Consider the following 19,081-nt stretch of genomic DNA (forward strand, 5'->3'; position numbering starts at 1 on the left):
ATAAGATCTGAAATTAAATCAGCTATACACAAAACATTAAATCCTCTCAGGGAAATCTTCCTTTAATTCCCACCACATAAAAACAGGAGATGAATATACACATAAATATTCATTTAGTCCTCTGGTGCAGGGATCTGTGGAAACGCAGTCAAATCACAGCAGAAATTGCTCTTTCGTGGAAAAGCATCCTCTTTTGTCGCTAACTTGTAAATGATGAACAAGCAGAGGTCATTTTAAACAGTGTGAGACAGACATAAAAAAACATGTAAGTCTTGAATGCAAGAGTATGAGAGAGTAGATGGTGTTTGGTATGTGCAACTAAATCCAAAAGTGTTTGGACTAAAAATAATACTACTATCTTTAAAAGCCAACCTTCTAACACCGTCCCCAAAGGGTCACGACTTTTACAGCACACATGGCGCAGAAAAACGCACAAAGACATATGTACACATGTATGCAATATTGACAGAAAAAAATGACATATTCTACCTCTCTCACACACACACACAAACACACATATACAAATGGGTTACAAATGTTGTGTATAATGCAGTGAAACAAATCCAAGCATAACAACATCTGCACTCAGATTCAAACAACTCAATCCTCACATGGCCTCTGACCCAGTAAACACACAGATAAAGAACAGACCACCCTCACAGATATGCAGAAATCCTACACATGATCTTACCAGAAAGTGGTACTAGTGATGGTATTACCTTTGCTGTGAAGGCTACTAAAACTTTTGGTGCCCTAGTCAGGCCTGAGAATCTTATGCAGAAGTTTTTTTGAGTGTGTGCTTTTTGAATGTGAAAGGCAAGCCAAACTAAATTAACATCATTATTAAAGTCAATCTCTGCACTCAGATGCATCAGAGTAATAGCATTTCAAAAATTAATTAAAAAAATAATGACTATTATTAACACAGACAAGTTTTTTCTACCAATAAAGTGCAGGATGTAAACATTCACATCAGAATACAAAGTGTCTGTGAATTCAGAGCAATTATGCCTTTAAAAATCTGATTGGATGAATAACATTTGGAGCAGCTGCACTCCTCAATTACTTTTTTTATTATATTATATAATATTATTAATATATGAATTAATATAAATGTATATATATATATATATATATATATATATATATATATATATATATATATATATATATATATATATATACACACACACACACACATATATACAAATATACTGTGTGCACATGCACTACTTGTCACGTTTATGTTCTGTCTCTGTTTAGATTTCCCTGTGTTTCTGTTCTACCTTCTTTGACCTAGTTTCCCTTAGTTGCCCTTATTAGTTCGTTCTGTTCACCTGTGTAGCTTCCGTCACCTTCTTAATTATCTCGTTTGCTCCTTTTGTTTGCCTGTCCTTATAAGCCTTCCGTTTCTTTCTACTCTTTTTCCTGGATTGATATTTAGTTAATGGAATACTTGTGTTGATGTGTATTGGTTCTCCGTTCTTTTGTTCTGAAGTTGGAATTTTAATTTCTCACATTTTGAAGATCTTATAAGATTTTAAAAATCTTTTAGTGTGTACCCAGCATAAGTTGCTACATTCCTTGGTGACCATAAGCAGTCCACCATTAGCATTAACAAAGTGCTTAATTGCTGGATAAAGTGTTTATTAGACTTTTTGTGGAAAACGTGATGTTTCATTCTTCTAAGGAATTTTCTGCATAGAAATGAACACAATTTGACTTTGCAATCCAGATTCAATATTTGAATCCAGCATGAAGCACAGCTGGGTCAGGTTAACATGTCCTAGACTTCAAGAGAGCGTTTGAGATGTGGAAAGAAGGAAGAAAACAAAACGTGGGTTCTGTTAGTATTCAGAGGAGACCTCGAACTCTGCTTGTCCATGCAAAGTGAATGGTTTACTTGGCAAAACGTTTGGCATTGGCTCAACATTTTATTCAAGCTTTCCCCCCCACAAACTGCTTCTCCCTGTTTTTCTGCGCTTTCCTCGCTCTTTCTCCCTCTCCACAAATACCTCGCTCTCTCTCTCTGTGCCACTGTGGATGAGGGGTTCTGTTACCACTGGCTCCGTGTATAAGGTTCAGAGGTTAATCATGGCTGTCGAGAGGCCCCTATATATAAAAATAACCCTTTTTCCTCTCTCCTATTCGACACAAACCACATAAAACACACTCACAAACCAAACCCTCCTCTATGCCACATCTAGACCCTCTAAAACAATGCAACGCATGGTATAGAAAAGAAGTGAGCACTACTTGCTGACCTCCTGTACATGTCCTCTCCCCACACAGTCAAAACGGCAGACAATAAACTCTCAGCATACTTGAACGCGAGTCTCTTTGGTGAGCGTTCATCCCAACAGTGATGGAGTGCAGTTGTTTGTTCAAACCGCAGGCCTAATATAGGCTATAGCATCTATAGCATGTGCTAGACAGTAGGTTACAGTGTCTCCTGACAGCAATGTCACAGCAGAGGTTCGACTTTACGCCCTTTATACCACATACATGAATAATACATTAATAAATAATTACATTTAAATACGTGAGTGCTATAATCTGATGAGTATAAAACAAATATTGTTCAGTATTATAACTATATTTTAATTATGCTTTAAATTTAAATACATTTAATACATTAATAATTCAATTTAAATACATTAATGCTATAATACTGAGTATAAAACAAACATTGATCAGTATTATATAACTATTTTAATTATGCATTAAATTCAAAACTAAATACATGAATAATACATTAACAAATAATTACATTTAAATAAAATATAATACAATATTGTGAGCATCAAATATTATAAATACTGTTCAGTATTTTTATATAACTATTTATTTATGCATTAAATGTGAATAAATAATTAAATGTTAATGCATTAAAGTTGTAATATTATGAGCATTAAATATTACAAATATTGTTCTGTATTATATATAACTATATTTTAATTATGCATTCAATTTAAAATTAAACATGAATAATACACTAATAACTAATTAACTTTAAATAATTAATGCTGTAATATTATGATTACTAAATATAACTATTTTCCAGTATTATAGCTATATTTTAATTCATATTTTTCTATATTCTTAAGTTATAATTTTGTATTATTCACTGAACTTCTCTACAGTATTAGGTCCCTAGATTCCAAAGTTCATGGGATATTTTGCTCATTTTATCATTCACTAAGTGATCATCATAAGCCTGATCACTTAAAAAAATAGTGCCAAACATTGATGCTTAACTTATGAATAATAATAATACATTTTAAAAATGTAAAAAAAAAAACATTATATTTATTGCATTTATTTATTTAAAAATTAACAGGGCAGACTGTGTAAGATTAGTATGTGACTACGACCTTCCAACTGGCTGTTAAAGTGTGATGTCTAAACACTACATAGTGAGGTTTATATTAGACTGACATATGGCAGCAGTCAAAGCAGTTATTCACATTCACCGTGTGTGTGTGTGTGTAAACACTAGAAGTTAATCAGCTGAAAGTGAATGCAATTGTCTGATCCTGGATCAGAACCAGGCGGTCCAAAAGCACAGACAGACTTGACTTCGTTAACATGAATGAACGTCCTCCAATGGTCTCCAGGGACAACGAGACAGAAATGGTTTGCGGGATGGGAAAACTTTTTCACACTTTTCACAGTCCGTGCAGCAACCACGGGAATAGGCATCTTCTTCAAATGAACGTTATGAATATATGTTAATGTGAAATTACATTATGCTAATTCACACAAACATTATCTCACTCATGTTGCTGAGAGGCTGAAAACTTCCAAAATAAATTCCCAGAATCCTTCAAAACTCCCACACACACACTCACAATCATGATGCCCACAAATGCAACGGGTAATTCTTCACTTCCTGCCCAACTCTGTTACCTACGTGTTTATGACTTTTATATGGCAGCACCAGACACTGCAGGGCACAGTCCGTCTGCAAACACATCAGAGAGCCACTGATGGTCGCACAGACTGATAACTCTATCCTTCTCAACACACACACACACTCAAGTAAGGTACACTAACAGCTGATTGAGGACAGCTGTCATGGTTCTCAGTGTTGACTTCCTGCTAGGAGTTAGTTAGTGCGGGATTATGGGAAAGCATACTGCCGCAGTCCCGGCTTAAAACTAAACCTCTCTCACCTCTCATTGCTTTCCTGCCCTCATCTTCTGCCTCAGACCCTAAATCTGTTTCCCAATTTCTCTCTCTCTCTCACTTTTTTCCATTCTTTGCACTCTTTCTCTCTCGCGCGCACACATGTTCACCTCCTCATACAGATGTCATAAATAAACCTATGGCTGGGCATCCCACATGACAGCTGTACTTTATTCCTGGCATCTCTCCTCACATCTTTCTATCCCGTACTGACATAACACTTCCCCGCAGATGTCAATCATCCCAGCGCTCGAACGAAAGCATGTGTGCGCTCATAAATAACCCCTCCTTCATGCGCTCTCTTAAACCAATGAATGTCCAGCCTTGAGTTTCTCCTCCTAAAATACCCCCAACAAAGACAATCATCATAAATAAACAATACTCGCTGGCTATTTTTAACTGGGTTTCATGCTGAAAGTGAAGGAAGACAAATATCCTAAAGCAACAGCTTTTTTGCAAGTGATGAGAACTTAGAAATATTTAAGTTTTTGATTGACGATTTGTATTGTTTTGAAAGCTATAGCACTACCTGGACAAAAACTAATTCTAGGTTATTTTTATCAAACTATGAAAAAAGTTATATAAAATAACTTTTGACAATAAAAAAAAAAAGTGTATTGAATGCAAAGTGGATTAAAATTATAATTAAATACACAAATAATACATAAGTACATTTAAATATTAATGCTGTAATATTATAGTATTAAATATTCTAATGTATTACATATAAATAATACTTTTAATTAAGCATTAAATTTAACATTAAACATACAATGCATTAATAAAATGTAAATATATTAATGTTGTAAAATTGAGTATTAAATATTCAAAATATTTTCAGCATTATAATTATCATAATTACACTTTGAATATTACATTCAATTATTATACAAACACATGCATAATACATTAATAAGTACATTTTAATACATTAACGCTGTAATGTATCAAATGTATCTGAGTATCAAATATTCTTTTAAAAATTCGTATTATAAAAAGCTATTTAAATATGCATTAGTTAACATTAAATACTTGAACAATACATTAAAAAAGTAAATATAATTCTGTAATGCGTATTTAATATTCTATTTTTTCTGCATGTTAACTGTATTACGCATTAGATTTAACATTAACTCCATGAACAATACATTAATAAATAATTGCATTTAAATAAATTAATACTGTAATATTATGAGCATTAAATCTTGTTTTTTTCAGTACTACAAAGAACTATTTTATATGTGCATTAAATGCCGGAATAATTCATTAATAAATACATTGTAAGATAATGAATACTAAATATTATAGATAAATATTTGCACTTTAAGAATCCCTAATAATTATTATTATTATCAGCAGCATTATTATTAGGCAAAGATTAAATAATAAACAGCTTTCAAACATAAAGAAAGCATCATACTTACAAAACTGTCTGTCTGTGATGCTTCTAGTAGAGATACGAGTCTCTCTGGGTTCTTGAGCAGTAGTTTATAATCAAACACCGCTGATTTGTTCCTTTGGTCCCGTTGGCTGGACTTGAACTCTGTTCTGTCCCGGTGCATAGTCACAGTGTGGTAAAACAGCCCGACCGCTATCCCCAGCAGCAGAAGGGGACCAGTGCAGCACCTCCGGCGGAGCGCCCAGATCCCACGGAAAAGCATTCCCACTTCTGCACAAACGTTGCTGGATAGAGTCAAGACACATACCATTGGGAATGCGCGTTTGGTCCCCACATCATCCCTCCGGATCACGGCGCGCTGTCGAGAGACAAGCGCTCAAACGCGCAACCCAGGAATCCGACGCGCTGGGTTAAAGCGCACATATCTGAGGAGCGCTTCACATGATCGTGGAAAATCTTGAACTAATTCGACGCGCGTCAGAGCTGCTTGTAAAGTCAACGGCCCGGGTGTCCAAACAGAGTGAAAAGTTTCTCTGAAGGCTTATTTCTTGTTCTCAAGGCTGCTGAGCCCCACGGTTGATTAAAAACACTCCGGAGCGGAGGAACCTCATGACTGAGAGTAATGATACGCCTCCTTCACGCGCTGTCAGGGAACGCCTGCCTCCATTTACCAAACCGCCGTGAATGTGTGTGGGTTCTGCCGGGCTTCTCCACATATTAAACTTAAAGGCCTTTTCACACAGGACGTGTTTAGCGGTCATTTACAGTCTTTTTTAATTGTTGGTCAATCTAGACTGACGAGCGAGAGACTGTCGCGTCGCGTCTCACTGTTTTCACACGGTCTCTCGCGCGCATAGCCTAGGCGTTACGTTCTTTAACAACCTTTCAAATTCTTCAACTTTTACAAAACGCGCCTCCAGACCCCCGTGTGCTGCTCCTTTTCATAGCTATTTAAACGGAAGTAACTGTCGCTAGTAGATACTGTTAAAGCCAGCAAAAAAATAAATAAATAAAAAGAGGATGTTTGGGTCTGTTCTTTTGATTTGTTAAAGTGCGCACCCGGTCTGCGTTAACCTAATTAATTCCAACATTTTCCCAACACATGCATTTTAGCCTTTGGAAAATCCAACGAAACAATATATAATTCATATTGTAACATTCTTTAAAAAACGATTCCTCCGTAAGATAAATATTAACATAAAAAAAATACTATTCTCCAAAAAAAAAAAAAAAAGTGAAACAATTTACATATACGTTTTTTTTTTTAAATATAGATTTCGAAGTATTGTTTTTTTTTTTTTTAAATAAAACCTCTCTCTCTAGTTTTATTTAAAGAAACAATACTTCGAAAATCTATTTCTTTTATATTCTCAAAATAAACAGTGTGACCACTATCGTGTTTACATGCATTGTGGTCATGATTTATGATAATTACAGGACCCTCAAATATTATACATAATATTTACAGTATTGTCTCATGTATTTTGACATTCTATGAAGCTTTTCTTTTTAAATTAATGCCTGGAATTAATTCACTTTGATCATTTAAACCAGCTATAAAAAATGTTAAAGTGAACATCTAGTTTAAAACAGTTCTTTAGCCCTTCAAATTCAAAGCAAATGGTTACAAATGGATTTTTATGGTTTAGGATTAAATGAGTTAATATGAAGAGAACGGCATCTTAAATTGTCCCATTTGCTTGAGTGGGACAATGTAGGAACTGTTTCAAGCAGGATTTATACAAAAATGCAATTCTGCTTGTTGCATGAATATAGCTCAATGTGTCTCCCAATTCTCATATCCTTCCCACGCTCCTACTAAAATCAGAGGGCACCGACTGGTTGGTATTAATGTTGTTCCAGGACCAAAACGACATTGATCCTGAAACATGTCCTACTTGGCAAAATGCATTCAATCTTTTACAATGCACTTTAAGACAGTGTGTACCAAAAGTTCTTGATCATTTTATTCCACCCCCCCACATCTCTCAAAACATATCACCACATCAGTGCAGTACAGGCTAGAGACAGACACACAAACATACACACAGGTCACAGTTGTTCATTTGTTCTATTGTACACCTTAAGAGCTCCTCGGTAAAATAAGAAACATCCTGTCCTTTAAGCGGAGCACAATACATCATCTATCCATTACACACAAATAATCCCGCAAAATCGTCACGTTCACTGGCGAGCAATGAGGCGTCACTGTTGCTGTCGTAATCTGTTCATATCAGGATCCTTTAAGATTTGTCAGAGCTGAATGTCTTGAGACTTGCAGTCCATCAAACAGTTCAGGACTACAAATTACCAGTCTGCGTCACGTCAATCCATACTATGCCGATATGGATTAGCAGGAGCTGCCAGATGCGAAGGGTCATCACACATGGCAAGCCAAGGAATGTCTTGAATGTTAAAAAATATGGGCCTCCCAATACCATCTTGCCCATCCGCCTCCATAAAGATTAATGGAGATGAAGAGAAAAACATAAAAACAGGAAAAGTTTCGAGGGCAGTGTGCGCTTAGATTCACCAGCTAAAAACGCCCAACCTGGTTGCAATTTATACAAACACACACACACAGCAGCCAAAACATCTTTCAGGCATCTCTCTCTCTCTCTCTTGCATCTACACACCCTGATCTCATGGTGATGTAAGATGTACTCTCTCAGTCGAGGGGGACAGTCATTTCAGAGAGGTCGGCCCAGGTGATCTGGCATTTATTTGTGCCGGCTTCCCCTCCTCTTCATGGCCGCCGTACACTGTGGGCAGTACCACTTCCCTTTGGGTGCCTCGGTCAAACCTACACAGCCGTAGTGGAACCACTCGATCGGACACTGTGGGAAAAGACGGGAAAGAGTTGGGATCAAATGACAATTTCTCTCGCAGCAATGAAAATGTCATTAAAATGACCATATATATATATATATATATATATATATACACACATATACACACACACACATATGATCCAACTACATCGATCTGTGCTCGACAAGTTGGCCTTCCGGACGACATATATCGATCTGACATCGTTTTAAAAGGTAATCAATAGATACGGAAATAACGCATTGGATTTAAGCACGTCAGACTTTATATGGATGTTTTTTCTTAGCACTTTTAATGATAAAGGTGTTAAACGTTACTCGATTCAGTCTGTCTATCTGTGACACACGCCAGCAGCAGCGCAAAGACAACAAAACATAGCATGGCGGATGGCAGAGGAGAAGTCGACGAGTGCGAAATTATCAAGCCACCATTGCGGTCCAGTGTGTGGAAACACTTTGGCTTTTGCAAAGACGGAGATTGCACTTTATTTTTTATATTAATACTGTATTTGTATTATTTTTATGTTGAAAAACTACAGCAAAAGTAGCAGGTAAACCTACTGTTAATTCAACCTGAAGAGATGTTGGTTACACTTTATTTTTGATATTAATATTGTAATATTTTTATGTTGAAAAACAAAAGCAGAAGTAGCAGGTAAACCTACTGTTGAAATGTTGGTTGCACTTACTGTACTTTTATTGAAAATGTATTGAATATTGAAAATGAGAGCAGAAAAGGTTCACTTCCTGTTAATTCAACCTAAAGTGTTTGTTGCACTTTATTCAAATAAAATATGAATGCATTTGCCATTAATTGTTGTTTACTTGTTTGTTTATATCCATAATTAATTGATACCTGATTCCCTTACAAGAAACAACAGGAATCTAGGAAACTTCACCTGCACTATCCAGTATCCAGGTATTTATTTCAGTCACACTGGTTGAATTTTTGGCTAAGAAGTTACTGAATCGATTTCAAGTTACTGAATCGTTTCGGATTGTATCGTTCTAAATGAACCAATATCGTCGATATTGAACCAATATCGAATCGTTGTTAAAACGAATCGTTACACCCCTAATATATATAAAATAAATAAACATTCAATTCCGTATATTATAAATTATATTACGGTATATTTTAGAATTGTAAAATATTTAGTTTATATAATATTATTATATATTTTATTAATTTGATTTAATTAATTTTATTAAGAAATGTTATATTTTTATTTATAATAGCAATTTAAAATTGCATTAATATAAAATGATTATAAAATTCATTCTAATAAAATAATGTAGCTGTGTGTCTCTGGAGATGAAGGCTTGACTTACATCTTGGTTATCGCAGCCGACCATCTCTCCGTATGACACCTGCACAATGACAGAAAGAGAATGAAACACAGAGCATACGAGACAAACACACACATACACACCTGCAGCCGAGTGTCACGGATGTGCGCACCTGCGAACAAAGACTATGCAAGTTATGTCTTTGATGTCTATTCAGAGTCACACACACACATTTCTATTTTTGATACTTTGACAAAAGCAATATTACTTTGAGGCCATAAAACAAATGCATTCATGGGGAGACAATTCTTTTGCACTCATACATAAACTAAAACACACACACACACTCTCAGATAATCCTTTTGCAAACTGGAGCTGTGACAAACACCGTGTGTACAACTATGGCATAGGACACAGCACTGCCCACATGGCTATTGCTCCTATAACAGCTTATTTTGATCAGTTCTTTTGCCTTTAGGTCGTTATATTTCTCACAGATTTCTGCTTGTTCTAAATCAGATACAGATAAATAGCACAGTAAAGATTACATTCATATGAATGAATGCATTAGTGAGAGCTATTGCGTGTTAATTAATTCTACCTGGCAGCATCTCTCTGCTAGTAGTGAAGCTGTGGGATTTAGTTATTAAGAAATGTATGCTTGAACTTTTCAGTTTCTAAGCTATTTTACTGAGAAATCACAGAACATTGTTGACAATACATTTCCGCGCTGAATGATTCTATGCGTGAGATCTGCGCGTGATGTATTGTACACGCTACCGTCTGACTAGCCTATGTGTGTACAGTGCAGCAGCGCATTAGATTAGAACGGCGATTAATTCGCCTGTACAATAAGCTGTTTAAAAGGTGCATTCTCCCGTTCAATTTCGAGCAACCAGTAATATAATCACACATGTCTTGTGGAGCGCTTTCAGAGTATGAATTAATTTATAATTTTAACTGTTTAGAAACGGAGTAAATGTTGATTTCTTATCCTGTTGCGCCCTCTATAAGACCAGCGACTAGTCGACGTCAAGCTTAAAGCGCTTAAAGCGTTAAACTAGTCAGTGCAACCCCTAATATATACATTAAATATATATATATATATATATATATATATATATATATATATATATGTGTGTGTGTGTGTGTGTCACACACACACACATACATACACATTATACATACACACAATTTTATTTTAGAATTTTGTCAGTCTTTTGTTTTATTTTAGGGGTTTTCTGCTAAGTAGAAACATTGAAGAGGGAATAATTATTTCTTGAGGGAAAGAGACCAAGCAATATAAATTTTGACTTGTCCCATCTAACTAACCTGTCAACATGAGCTTAACAACTTTAATGTGTGAATCTTTACTGCCACAAAACAGCTTTATAATCTGCAGATCGTGGTCCCAATTAATTAGAGTTAGTGATTCAATATAATAGTAAATCAATTCGATATCAGAATCACAGTAAGAGCACTACAAATAGTAGTGTTGCTGGAATACTGTATTAGAGAGATGTGACAGGAACACACCTGGTTGCAGATGCAGTATCTGGGTTCATTGGGGTCATAGGTCCAGTCCACCGGAGTTTCTGTGACGGTGGGCTGTACCAGCTCATGAGCCAATGCTGACGTTGACGAGCAGGATGACAGTGAAGAGGAAGAGGAGGATGAAGAGGACTGGTGGTTGGAAGACTTAGTGTTGCCTCTGAAAAGCCAAGCAAGAAAGTGGTTTCAAATCAAACATATTAATTTGATGAATACAATGTCAGAGAAAAATGCATGCTTACAGAGGAGGCACAACACAAAAATGCATCTGGGTGGCTCATTCAGGAACCGAATAAATGGATATGGAAACGTGTGAGTCTTACTTGGTCTTGCGTCCTGTGCGAGAGTCCGAGCTGTTGTTGGACGTGAGGGGCTGTGTGAGTGTGTTAGCCAGTGCAGAAGATGAGTAACCGCTGGTGTCCCGACTCAGAGCAAACTCTCGCCCCAAGAAATCATTGTTCTTGACAGCTTCATAACTGGCCTTGAGACTGGATGTTCTCCTGCCCTCTTTCATCTGAAAAACATGCACACAAATATTAGAGAGGATGAAGAAATGTATATATGTAAGTGTGTGTGTGTGTGTATATATATACATATATATATTATTTGTAATATTTTAATTTTAAGGGACTAAACTGTTAATTAAATGAATAATAATAATAACAAACACAAACGGGTGGTGATGGCGCAGTGGATAAGACACATGCCTTTGGTGTTAGAGTCCCGGGTTCGAATCCACTGTGAGACACCAATGTGTCCCTGAGCAAGACACTTAACCCCTAGTTGCTCCAGAGGCGTGCGACCTCTGACATATATAGCAATTGTAAGTCGCTTTGGATAAAAGCGTCAGCTAAATGAATAAATGTAAATGTAAAAAAATACAAAAAAGGGTGAAATATAATCAAATTTATACATTTTATGTAATACAGTGTAATAATTTCAGAGCTTTATAATTAATGCATTTTAAATGCCAAAATATTTAGTGAATCAATATATTTGACTAAATGTAAGAATTTGCTTACATTTTTTAGGCTTTTTTGTCTCACTGGACTTGAATACAAAATGAGAGCTTATAATGAAAACTCACAGGATCAACACAGGATGTGATTTTCCTTGAGAAACAATATTAAAATGCCTCTTTGTACTAGTGAACACTGAAATTAACATGGGCGGAGTGCCAGAAAAAAATAATTTGACAAAAATAACAGATAGGAGGGATAAAAGGACCCTTAAGAGGCCCAAAATAGTTGAAACAGGAAGTGAAGGGATGGGGGGAGTACAAAGAGATCTAGAGGTAGAGGGGAAGGGGTGGGGGGGGCGGTTTTACCTGTGCGGTGGCTTGCACTGCCTGAGCTGCTGCCATGGAAATGGCCCCCGCCCCTGCAGCGGGCCCGGCAGGAAGTGGGCTCAGGTTGTATGAGGAAAGCGACTGGGTGGAGTTGACGTTATACACGTTGTTAGAAGAGGACGTGCTGTTCACTCTGCAGCCTGCAACACACACACAAAAAAATATAATTTCATATATGACCAGAAACACTTGTCCACCATGAGTAATAACTAATCTCATTACACTTATTTATTCTGAACCACTCAGTAGTTACCGCACACAGCAAACATATGTGCAGCGGGATTACGACAAATCATAGTTGTTGTTTATTTCCCTTGACACTGTGATTAAGATAAGGGCTGCAGTTATACTGCATATTCACTATATTTGCAATGATTTTGCTGGAAATTACTGTGAAGAACAAAATTATTCATAATGTTCCATAAAGAATGTGTAGATTAGTTTAACAATCCTCTCAAAAAATGCATGAAAGAGTGTTTACCTGCATAAAAACGTTTATAATGGAATGTAGGTAAATTTAGCTATTTACTACCATGCATAGCTTTATTGATAAACAATTAAAAAGATGGAATATTCATTCTTTCCCGTGTTAATTTAATTAGAAAGAAATAAATAAATAAAAATCACCTTTATTTTTTACTAAAAATAATAAATATTAAAATAAATAATTCACCATACACTACAGTACACAAGTTTGGCGTTAAATAAGATTTTAAATAAATTAATACTTTCACTGAGCAAGGATGCATGAAATAAATTAAAAGTGACAGTAAAGACATTCATAATAATGTTACAAGAGCTTTCTATTTAGATTCAATGCTGTATTTTGAACTTTCTATTCATCAAAGAATCCAGAAAAAAAAAAAAAAAAAAACATCACAGTTTCCACAAAAAATAAACCTTACAAAAAATTTTATTTTTCAACAACGATAAGAAATGTTTCTTCTTGTGCACCAAATCAGTATATAAGGATGATTTCTGAAGGATCATATGACACTGAAGATATGATCATTCAGCTTTGCCATCACAGGAATACAATTTAATTTTAAAACACTAAAATTATTCTAAATTGTAAAAAAAAGGTTATATCAGACAAATGCAATCTTGCTGAGCATAAGAGAGCTGAAAAAAAAATTGTTAAAAGTTAACGATGCCAAACTTTTGAATGGTAGAGTAAAAGAGATAGAAACAGAATAGTCAAATTCCTGAGAAAGTTTACTTTCTTTAAAAAAATCTTTCTGTTGTGACTGACATGTTTTCACACGGTGACTCAGAGAGAGAATGTATGTTTTACCCGGTGTGTTTTCTTTAGAAGCGTCTGACGTAAGTGTGGAGAGAAGGGCCTCTGATTTAAACTTCTTTTCTGGTACGTGTTCAGTAGTGTGGTGGGCTGGCGTGCTGTACTTCCTCTCTATCGAAAGACACACAAAACAGGTAAGAAGACTGAAACAGAAAACAAGGGGCAGTCATTCTCTTGGAACAGACTTACTCTCCACAGTGGCGTGTGAATGTACGTGGTGGTTATTGACAGGTTGAGAGGGGCTGTCCATCTCAAGTGACCCTAGAAAAAGTAAAACTGACTTTCAGGTGAACAGTTTCAAATCAGCAAAAAGCCATAACATGATCAGTTGACTAAATGAGCCCAGACTAGCTTTCATTTTACCTACAAGGTACTTTTCCAAAGACTAAGCAAGTACTGGTTTATTTGCTACACATTAAAACATTTTAATCACATCGTCTTTATAAACATGATGCAATTCCTTGTTTTTAAGCATTAAAATTAGCCCTTTAACAAACTACAAAGAAGGTGATTGACAGCTGCCACTCACGTCTCTCTAGGATTTCTGTGATGCCAGCGTTATCTGCCTCCAACTCCATTTTGAACTTCGCCAACTCCTGATCCAACTTCCGCAAGTGTCTATCAACCTACGAAAGAGTCCCCAACATCAGCACAAGATCAATAGTAAGCAGATATCCCATAAACCCTCTCACCAGGATCAAGGTTATGTACTATTATGTACATTTTGACTAGAATAAAATGCATTCGTAATCAAAGGAGACTTGAATTAAAGCACACAGAAAGCAATCAGCATTGATAACTTAAAAAACAGCGGAGTAGCGGCATCCCTGAGAGCCATGGATTATTCACTATCTATGATGTGCTGCCACCTAGTGGAAATCAAGTTACTCACCAGATCATAAATTTGATTGGCTAATTGGACCTTTTCATCTGCATCTTCCAAAGCTTTATAGTAGTCCTGATAAACAGAAACAGATACTTTCCCAAAAAACTCTGCATATGACCATTCAATTGCAAAACTATCCATCGGTGATTAAAGGAATAGTTCATTTAAATATACTCACCCTCAGGCCATCCTACAAGATGTAGATGAGTTTGTTTCTTCATCTGAACAATGTGGAGAACTTTAGCATTACATCACTTGCACACTAACGGATCTGCAGTGAATGGGTGCCGTCAGAATGAGAGTCCAAACAGCTGATAAAAACAGCACGGTAATCCACAAGTAATTCACACGACTCCAGTCCATCAATTAATGCCTTGTGAAATAAAAAGCTGTGTATTTATATGAAAAATGTCCTCACACACAAAAATCCACCAACATATTCATAACTCTTTTGGATTGTTTTCGCTAATATTTAGAGTAAAAAAAAATAGCCTTTACACTGAAGAAAGTAATATTATGGATAGAGGACTTGTATTAGCTGGAAACAATGGACTGAATTTAAATACATCTGGATGGATTTATTAAAACATACAGCTTTTCAATCTACACGACGTTAACAGATGGACCAGAGTAATGTGGATTATTGTGATGTTTTTATCAGCTGTTTGGACTCCAATTCTGACGGCACCCATTCACTGCAGAGGATCCATTGGTGAGGAAATTACGTTATGCTAAATTTCTCCAAATCTGTTACGTTGAAGAAACAAACTCATCTACATCTTGAATGATCAGAGTACATTCTCAGCAATTTTTCATTTTTGGGTGAACTATTCCTTTAAAAATGTCACATTTGAATTCCAGTATCAATATTGTACCAAATACAATTGTTATTAATAACAGTAAAATGTGGATTAACTGAGGTGCACAGCATCTGTTCTTTACCTTTTTAATAATTTCCATCTGTTCTTCCCTCCATTCAGGCTTGTTCTTCTTGGCGTTTGTAAAGAACTCATTAACCCGCTGCTCTAGCTGATCCATCGCATCTGAACAAAAGAACAGGGGCAGGAATGAGTCAAGAACCCAACACTCGACTCACAATCACACTGATTGGCTGCTGTGGAGCCTAAATCTTTCAACAGAGGAGGTGGTGTAGCCTAGTGGCTAAGGATGTGAGTAGATCATTAAAAGGTTGTAGGTTCAACCCCCATAAAGAGTGATCCATAAACCATAACAATTGGAGCAAAGGCATTTAATGGAAAAACAAAAAAAATAATAATAAAAATAAAAGTCCAGGTGACACTCACTTCAAAATAACAAGAGTTTAACTAAAAAAAAAAAACTAAAATAATTTATAGTTGTACGTTTATATAGGTTTAGGTTTAATATAGGTTTGCTATAAATGTAAAAAAATAATAAAGAATAATTATTTATTTTTGGTGTGAATTATTACCTGGGCATGTTCTTGGACATGAGATTAGAGGAGAAACCTGTCAAGAACGACTGTCCTTATATAATTGTACTATAAACATAACTAAATTGATTTGTAGTTAAAACTACTAACTACGAGTTACTAAGTAGATCAAATACTCACGGTTTACACTAAAACCTATTATGGTCAACAAATAAATGCAATAACGGTGTGATGAAGACTATGAAGAGCCTATTCATATCAGCAGGGAAGTACTGACAGTGTCAACAGTGTTAGTGGACGGTAAAAAATACATACAATTTGTTAAAATGATTAATGCATGCGAATCCCATGAGATACACTCATGTTGCTCAACTTCCACATGATGTTGCATGCTGATGTGAAGTGAGTGCATAATACATGCATGCTCCATATACACGCAAACAAATCCCCACTAATATGATGGGCTTTCTGCATTAGTCAAGGTCAGATGTGATGTTTTACGGAAGAAGTGAATTCGTACTCTGCACTTGCAGGTCCATCTCTCTCATTTCCGTAAACCTGTCGCGGAGATCCATGGGTAGCTGCTCGATCACTGCCGGGGAGAAGAACAGAGGCGCGTTACAGGCTAACAGCTACGACGCATTCACACGTACAAAACAGCCCTCTCAGACACCTAACCCCTCTTATATAAACACGAATCATTACAATAGCTCATATACTCACTCTCGAGGTAGTCCTCAAGGTACAACATTCTGGCGGAGAGAGTGTTTCAGATGTTTTTGAGAAAGGGTGTTTTTCGTCAATATGGCGTCGCAGGCAGCGGAGAAATGAAGGGGAGGAAAAAACACAAGTTGATAGGGGAGGGGCTTACGTGAAGGGCGTGCGATTTGATTGGACAGTGATGGAGTTGCGCGGAAGCTGACTATTTCTTTGAATGCTTGCACGGGATTTGTAGTTTTTTAATTACGCAACTACATAACTACATCCATAGGGATGTACGCATATTAAAATGGATTAACGTGCAGTATATGACGAGTAATATGCACATTACACAAATGTGTGTTTTCTCTAGTAGTGGATGTTTATGTTGGTTTCTAGCACATAGTTCAAAACAATATTGTTATGAATTTTGTCCTCTCTCTCAGTGACAGTTGCAGTGTCTTGAACAAGATCTTTATGTTTTGTCCTCTAAATTCCTTTGCATTATATATATGTGTGTGTGTGTGTGTGTGTGTGTGTGTGTGTGTGTGTGTGTGTGTGTGTGTGTGGTTTTTGATGTGAAATATTACCTTGGCAAATATTAGCTACCTGTCAAGAACGACTGTCCTTGTAATAATTATACTGTAAATATGGTTATTTAGTCAATTACTAATATATGCTAATATATTCATGCATTTATTGATTGATTTATTTAATTTTTATGTAAATAAATATATGTATTTGTTTATTTATATGTGTTTGTGTCGGTGTGTATAATGATAATGAAATCAAAAAGTCTAATTCTATAATATAAAACAGTTTTATAACAATATAAAATTATTTCTATAATACATTTTTTCTTCAAGATTTTCTTAAGAAAATAGTCATAGTTTTGAACAAAATCTTTATTCAGTTACTAAATAATATTATTGTATAAAAAATATAATGTTCTTTAAATTTTGCATCATCATGGTTATCAGAGACACAAGTACCCTTGTACTTCTGTTGAGTCTTTCATCTGACTGGTTTCATACAGTTATGGCCTTTGGAGGGCAGCACTGACTGCAATACGGGAGAACAGCTCAGATGTTTGCTCTAGACAGTTACAATTTGGTGCTGTCTGTGTTTAAGAGGCTTTTGTAACACATACCACTAGAAATTTGCCGTGGAAGACAATGTAACTACCCAGCTGTCTCTTGAGAGGAAAAAACCTCAGCTTGACCCCACGCTCATTGTAGACAGTTATGACTTGGAGCAGTCGTGGTGGAAGAGGCTTTTATAAAACATCCCATTAAAACCTTTTATTTGCAAGACAAAGTTACCACACAACTGTAGACAAGAAGTGTTTCGCAAAGTGACATTGCACCTCAGCTCTCAATTTAGATCAAATAAAAATATGCTCGAGCTCATAAACAGGAAATGTGGCTCCTCTGATGACTGTTCCATCTGCATTTGTGGCAGTTTGAAAGCTATTTCTAGTTGTCTTTTTATATTTCTTCTCATCTGAGTTTCCTGGTGCTATATTTGCACACTAGAGTATCAAATAATATCAGTCAGTCAGCAGTTAGGATGCTCCAAATAAAACAATGCCTGTATTGGTTTTGCATGCTGTGTGTATCCTTGTGAACGAAAGAACAGTTTTGCTTTGATTTTTTATTTAAGGAGTCATTTTCAAGTCTTTAAATGTTTAACAATTAATTTATTTAATGTCCCAACTAATATTTAAACCCTGAGTGTTAGAATAGGCCACTTTGTGAGAGAACTAAATGAAGAAGTGCTGTAATATTATAGTCAATGTAAAGGGCAAGTCCTTTCTTTGCCCAATGTTATAGATTCATTAAAACAACATATTAATAAATTTATAGTTATTACTGCTTTTGTAAATTTATATTTATATGGACATACTGTTTTAAATTAGTACCAGCTGCAGCATAGTAATATTCATCAACACATTTCCAGATAATAGCAGATTGTGACAGTCTTTCTCAAGACAATAATACGCCCATCAGATCTGACCTCTTCACCCCAGCATATGATATCTTGGGGGCGGGGATCTGGATGCATGCCAAGCACTGCTGCATGTGTTTGTAATGAGCATAGAAACTTATTAAGTGGGTAGAATGGTATATTAGAATTAATATAAGGCAAATGAGCAGGCCCAGAATTTGTCCCTAACTGGAC

The 19,081-nt window shown here is 35.9% G+C and overlaps 2 protein-coding genes across 2 annotated transcripts in view; both read right to left on the reverse strand.

Moving 5' to 3' along the window:
• The window catches only part of LOC306861342 (cadherin-like and PC-esterase domain-containing protein 1), a 57,295-nt gene extending 51,116 nt beyond the window's left edge, over positions 1-6,179 (reverse strand). Inside the window, exon 1 of the mRNA XM_079403554.1 lies at positions 5,613-6,179. Within this exon, the coding sequence (XP_079259680.1) occupies positions 5,613-5,897 (285 nt within the window). The 5' untranslated portion in view covers positions 5,898-6,179. The remainder of the gene's footprint in view (positions 1-5,612) is intronic.
• Positions 6,180-7,521: 1,342 nt separating this feature from the next.
• LOC306861719 (inhibitor of growth protein 3-like) lies at positions 7,522-17,063 on the reverse strand. Its single transcript, XM_079404139.1, has 12 exons — positions 16,925-17,063; positions 16,722-16,793; positions 15,733-15,833; positions 14,797-14,862; positions 14,434-14,530; positions 14,094-14,165; positions 13,899-14,015; positions 12,584-12,744; positions 11,580-11,770; positions 11,242-11,416; positions 9,748-9,786; positions 7,522-8,424 (listed from the first exon to the last, which is right to left on the reverse strand). The coding sequence occupies exons 1-12, from the start codon at positions 16,950-16,952 to the stop codon at positions 8,308-8,310; spliced, it is 1,236 nt and encodes a 411-aa protein (XP_079260265.1). The 5' UTR covers positions 16,953-17,063; the 3' UTR covers positions 7,522-8,307.
• Positions 17,064-19,081: the final 2,018 nt, after the last annotated feature.

Source organism: Barbus barbus, assembly GCF_936440315.1.
Source record: "Barbus barbus genome assembly, chromosome: 42".
NCBI classification, from domain to species: Eukaryota; Metazoa; Chordata; class Actinopteri; order Cypriniformes; family Cyprinidae; genus Barbus; species Barbus barbus.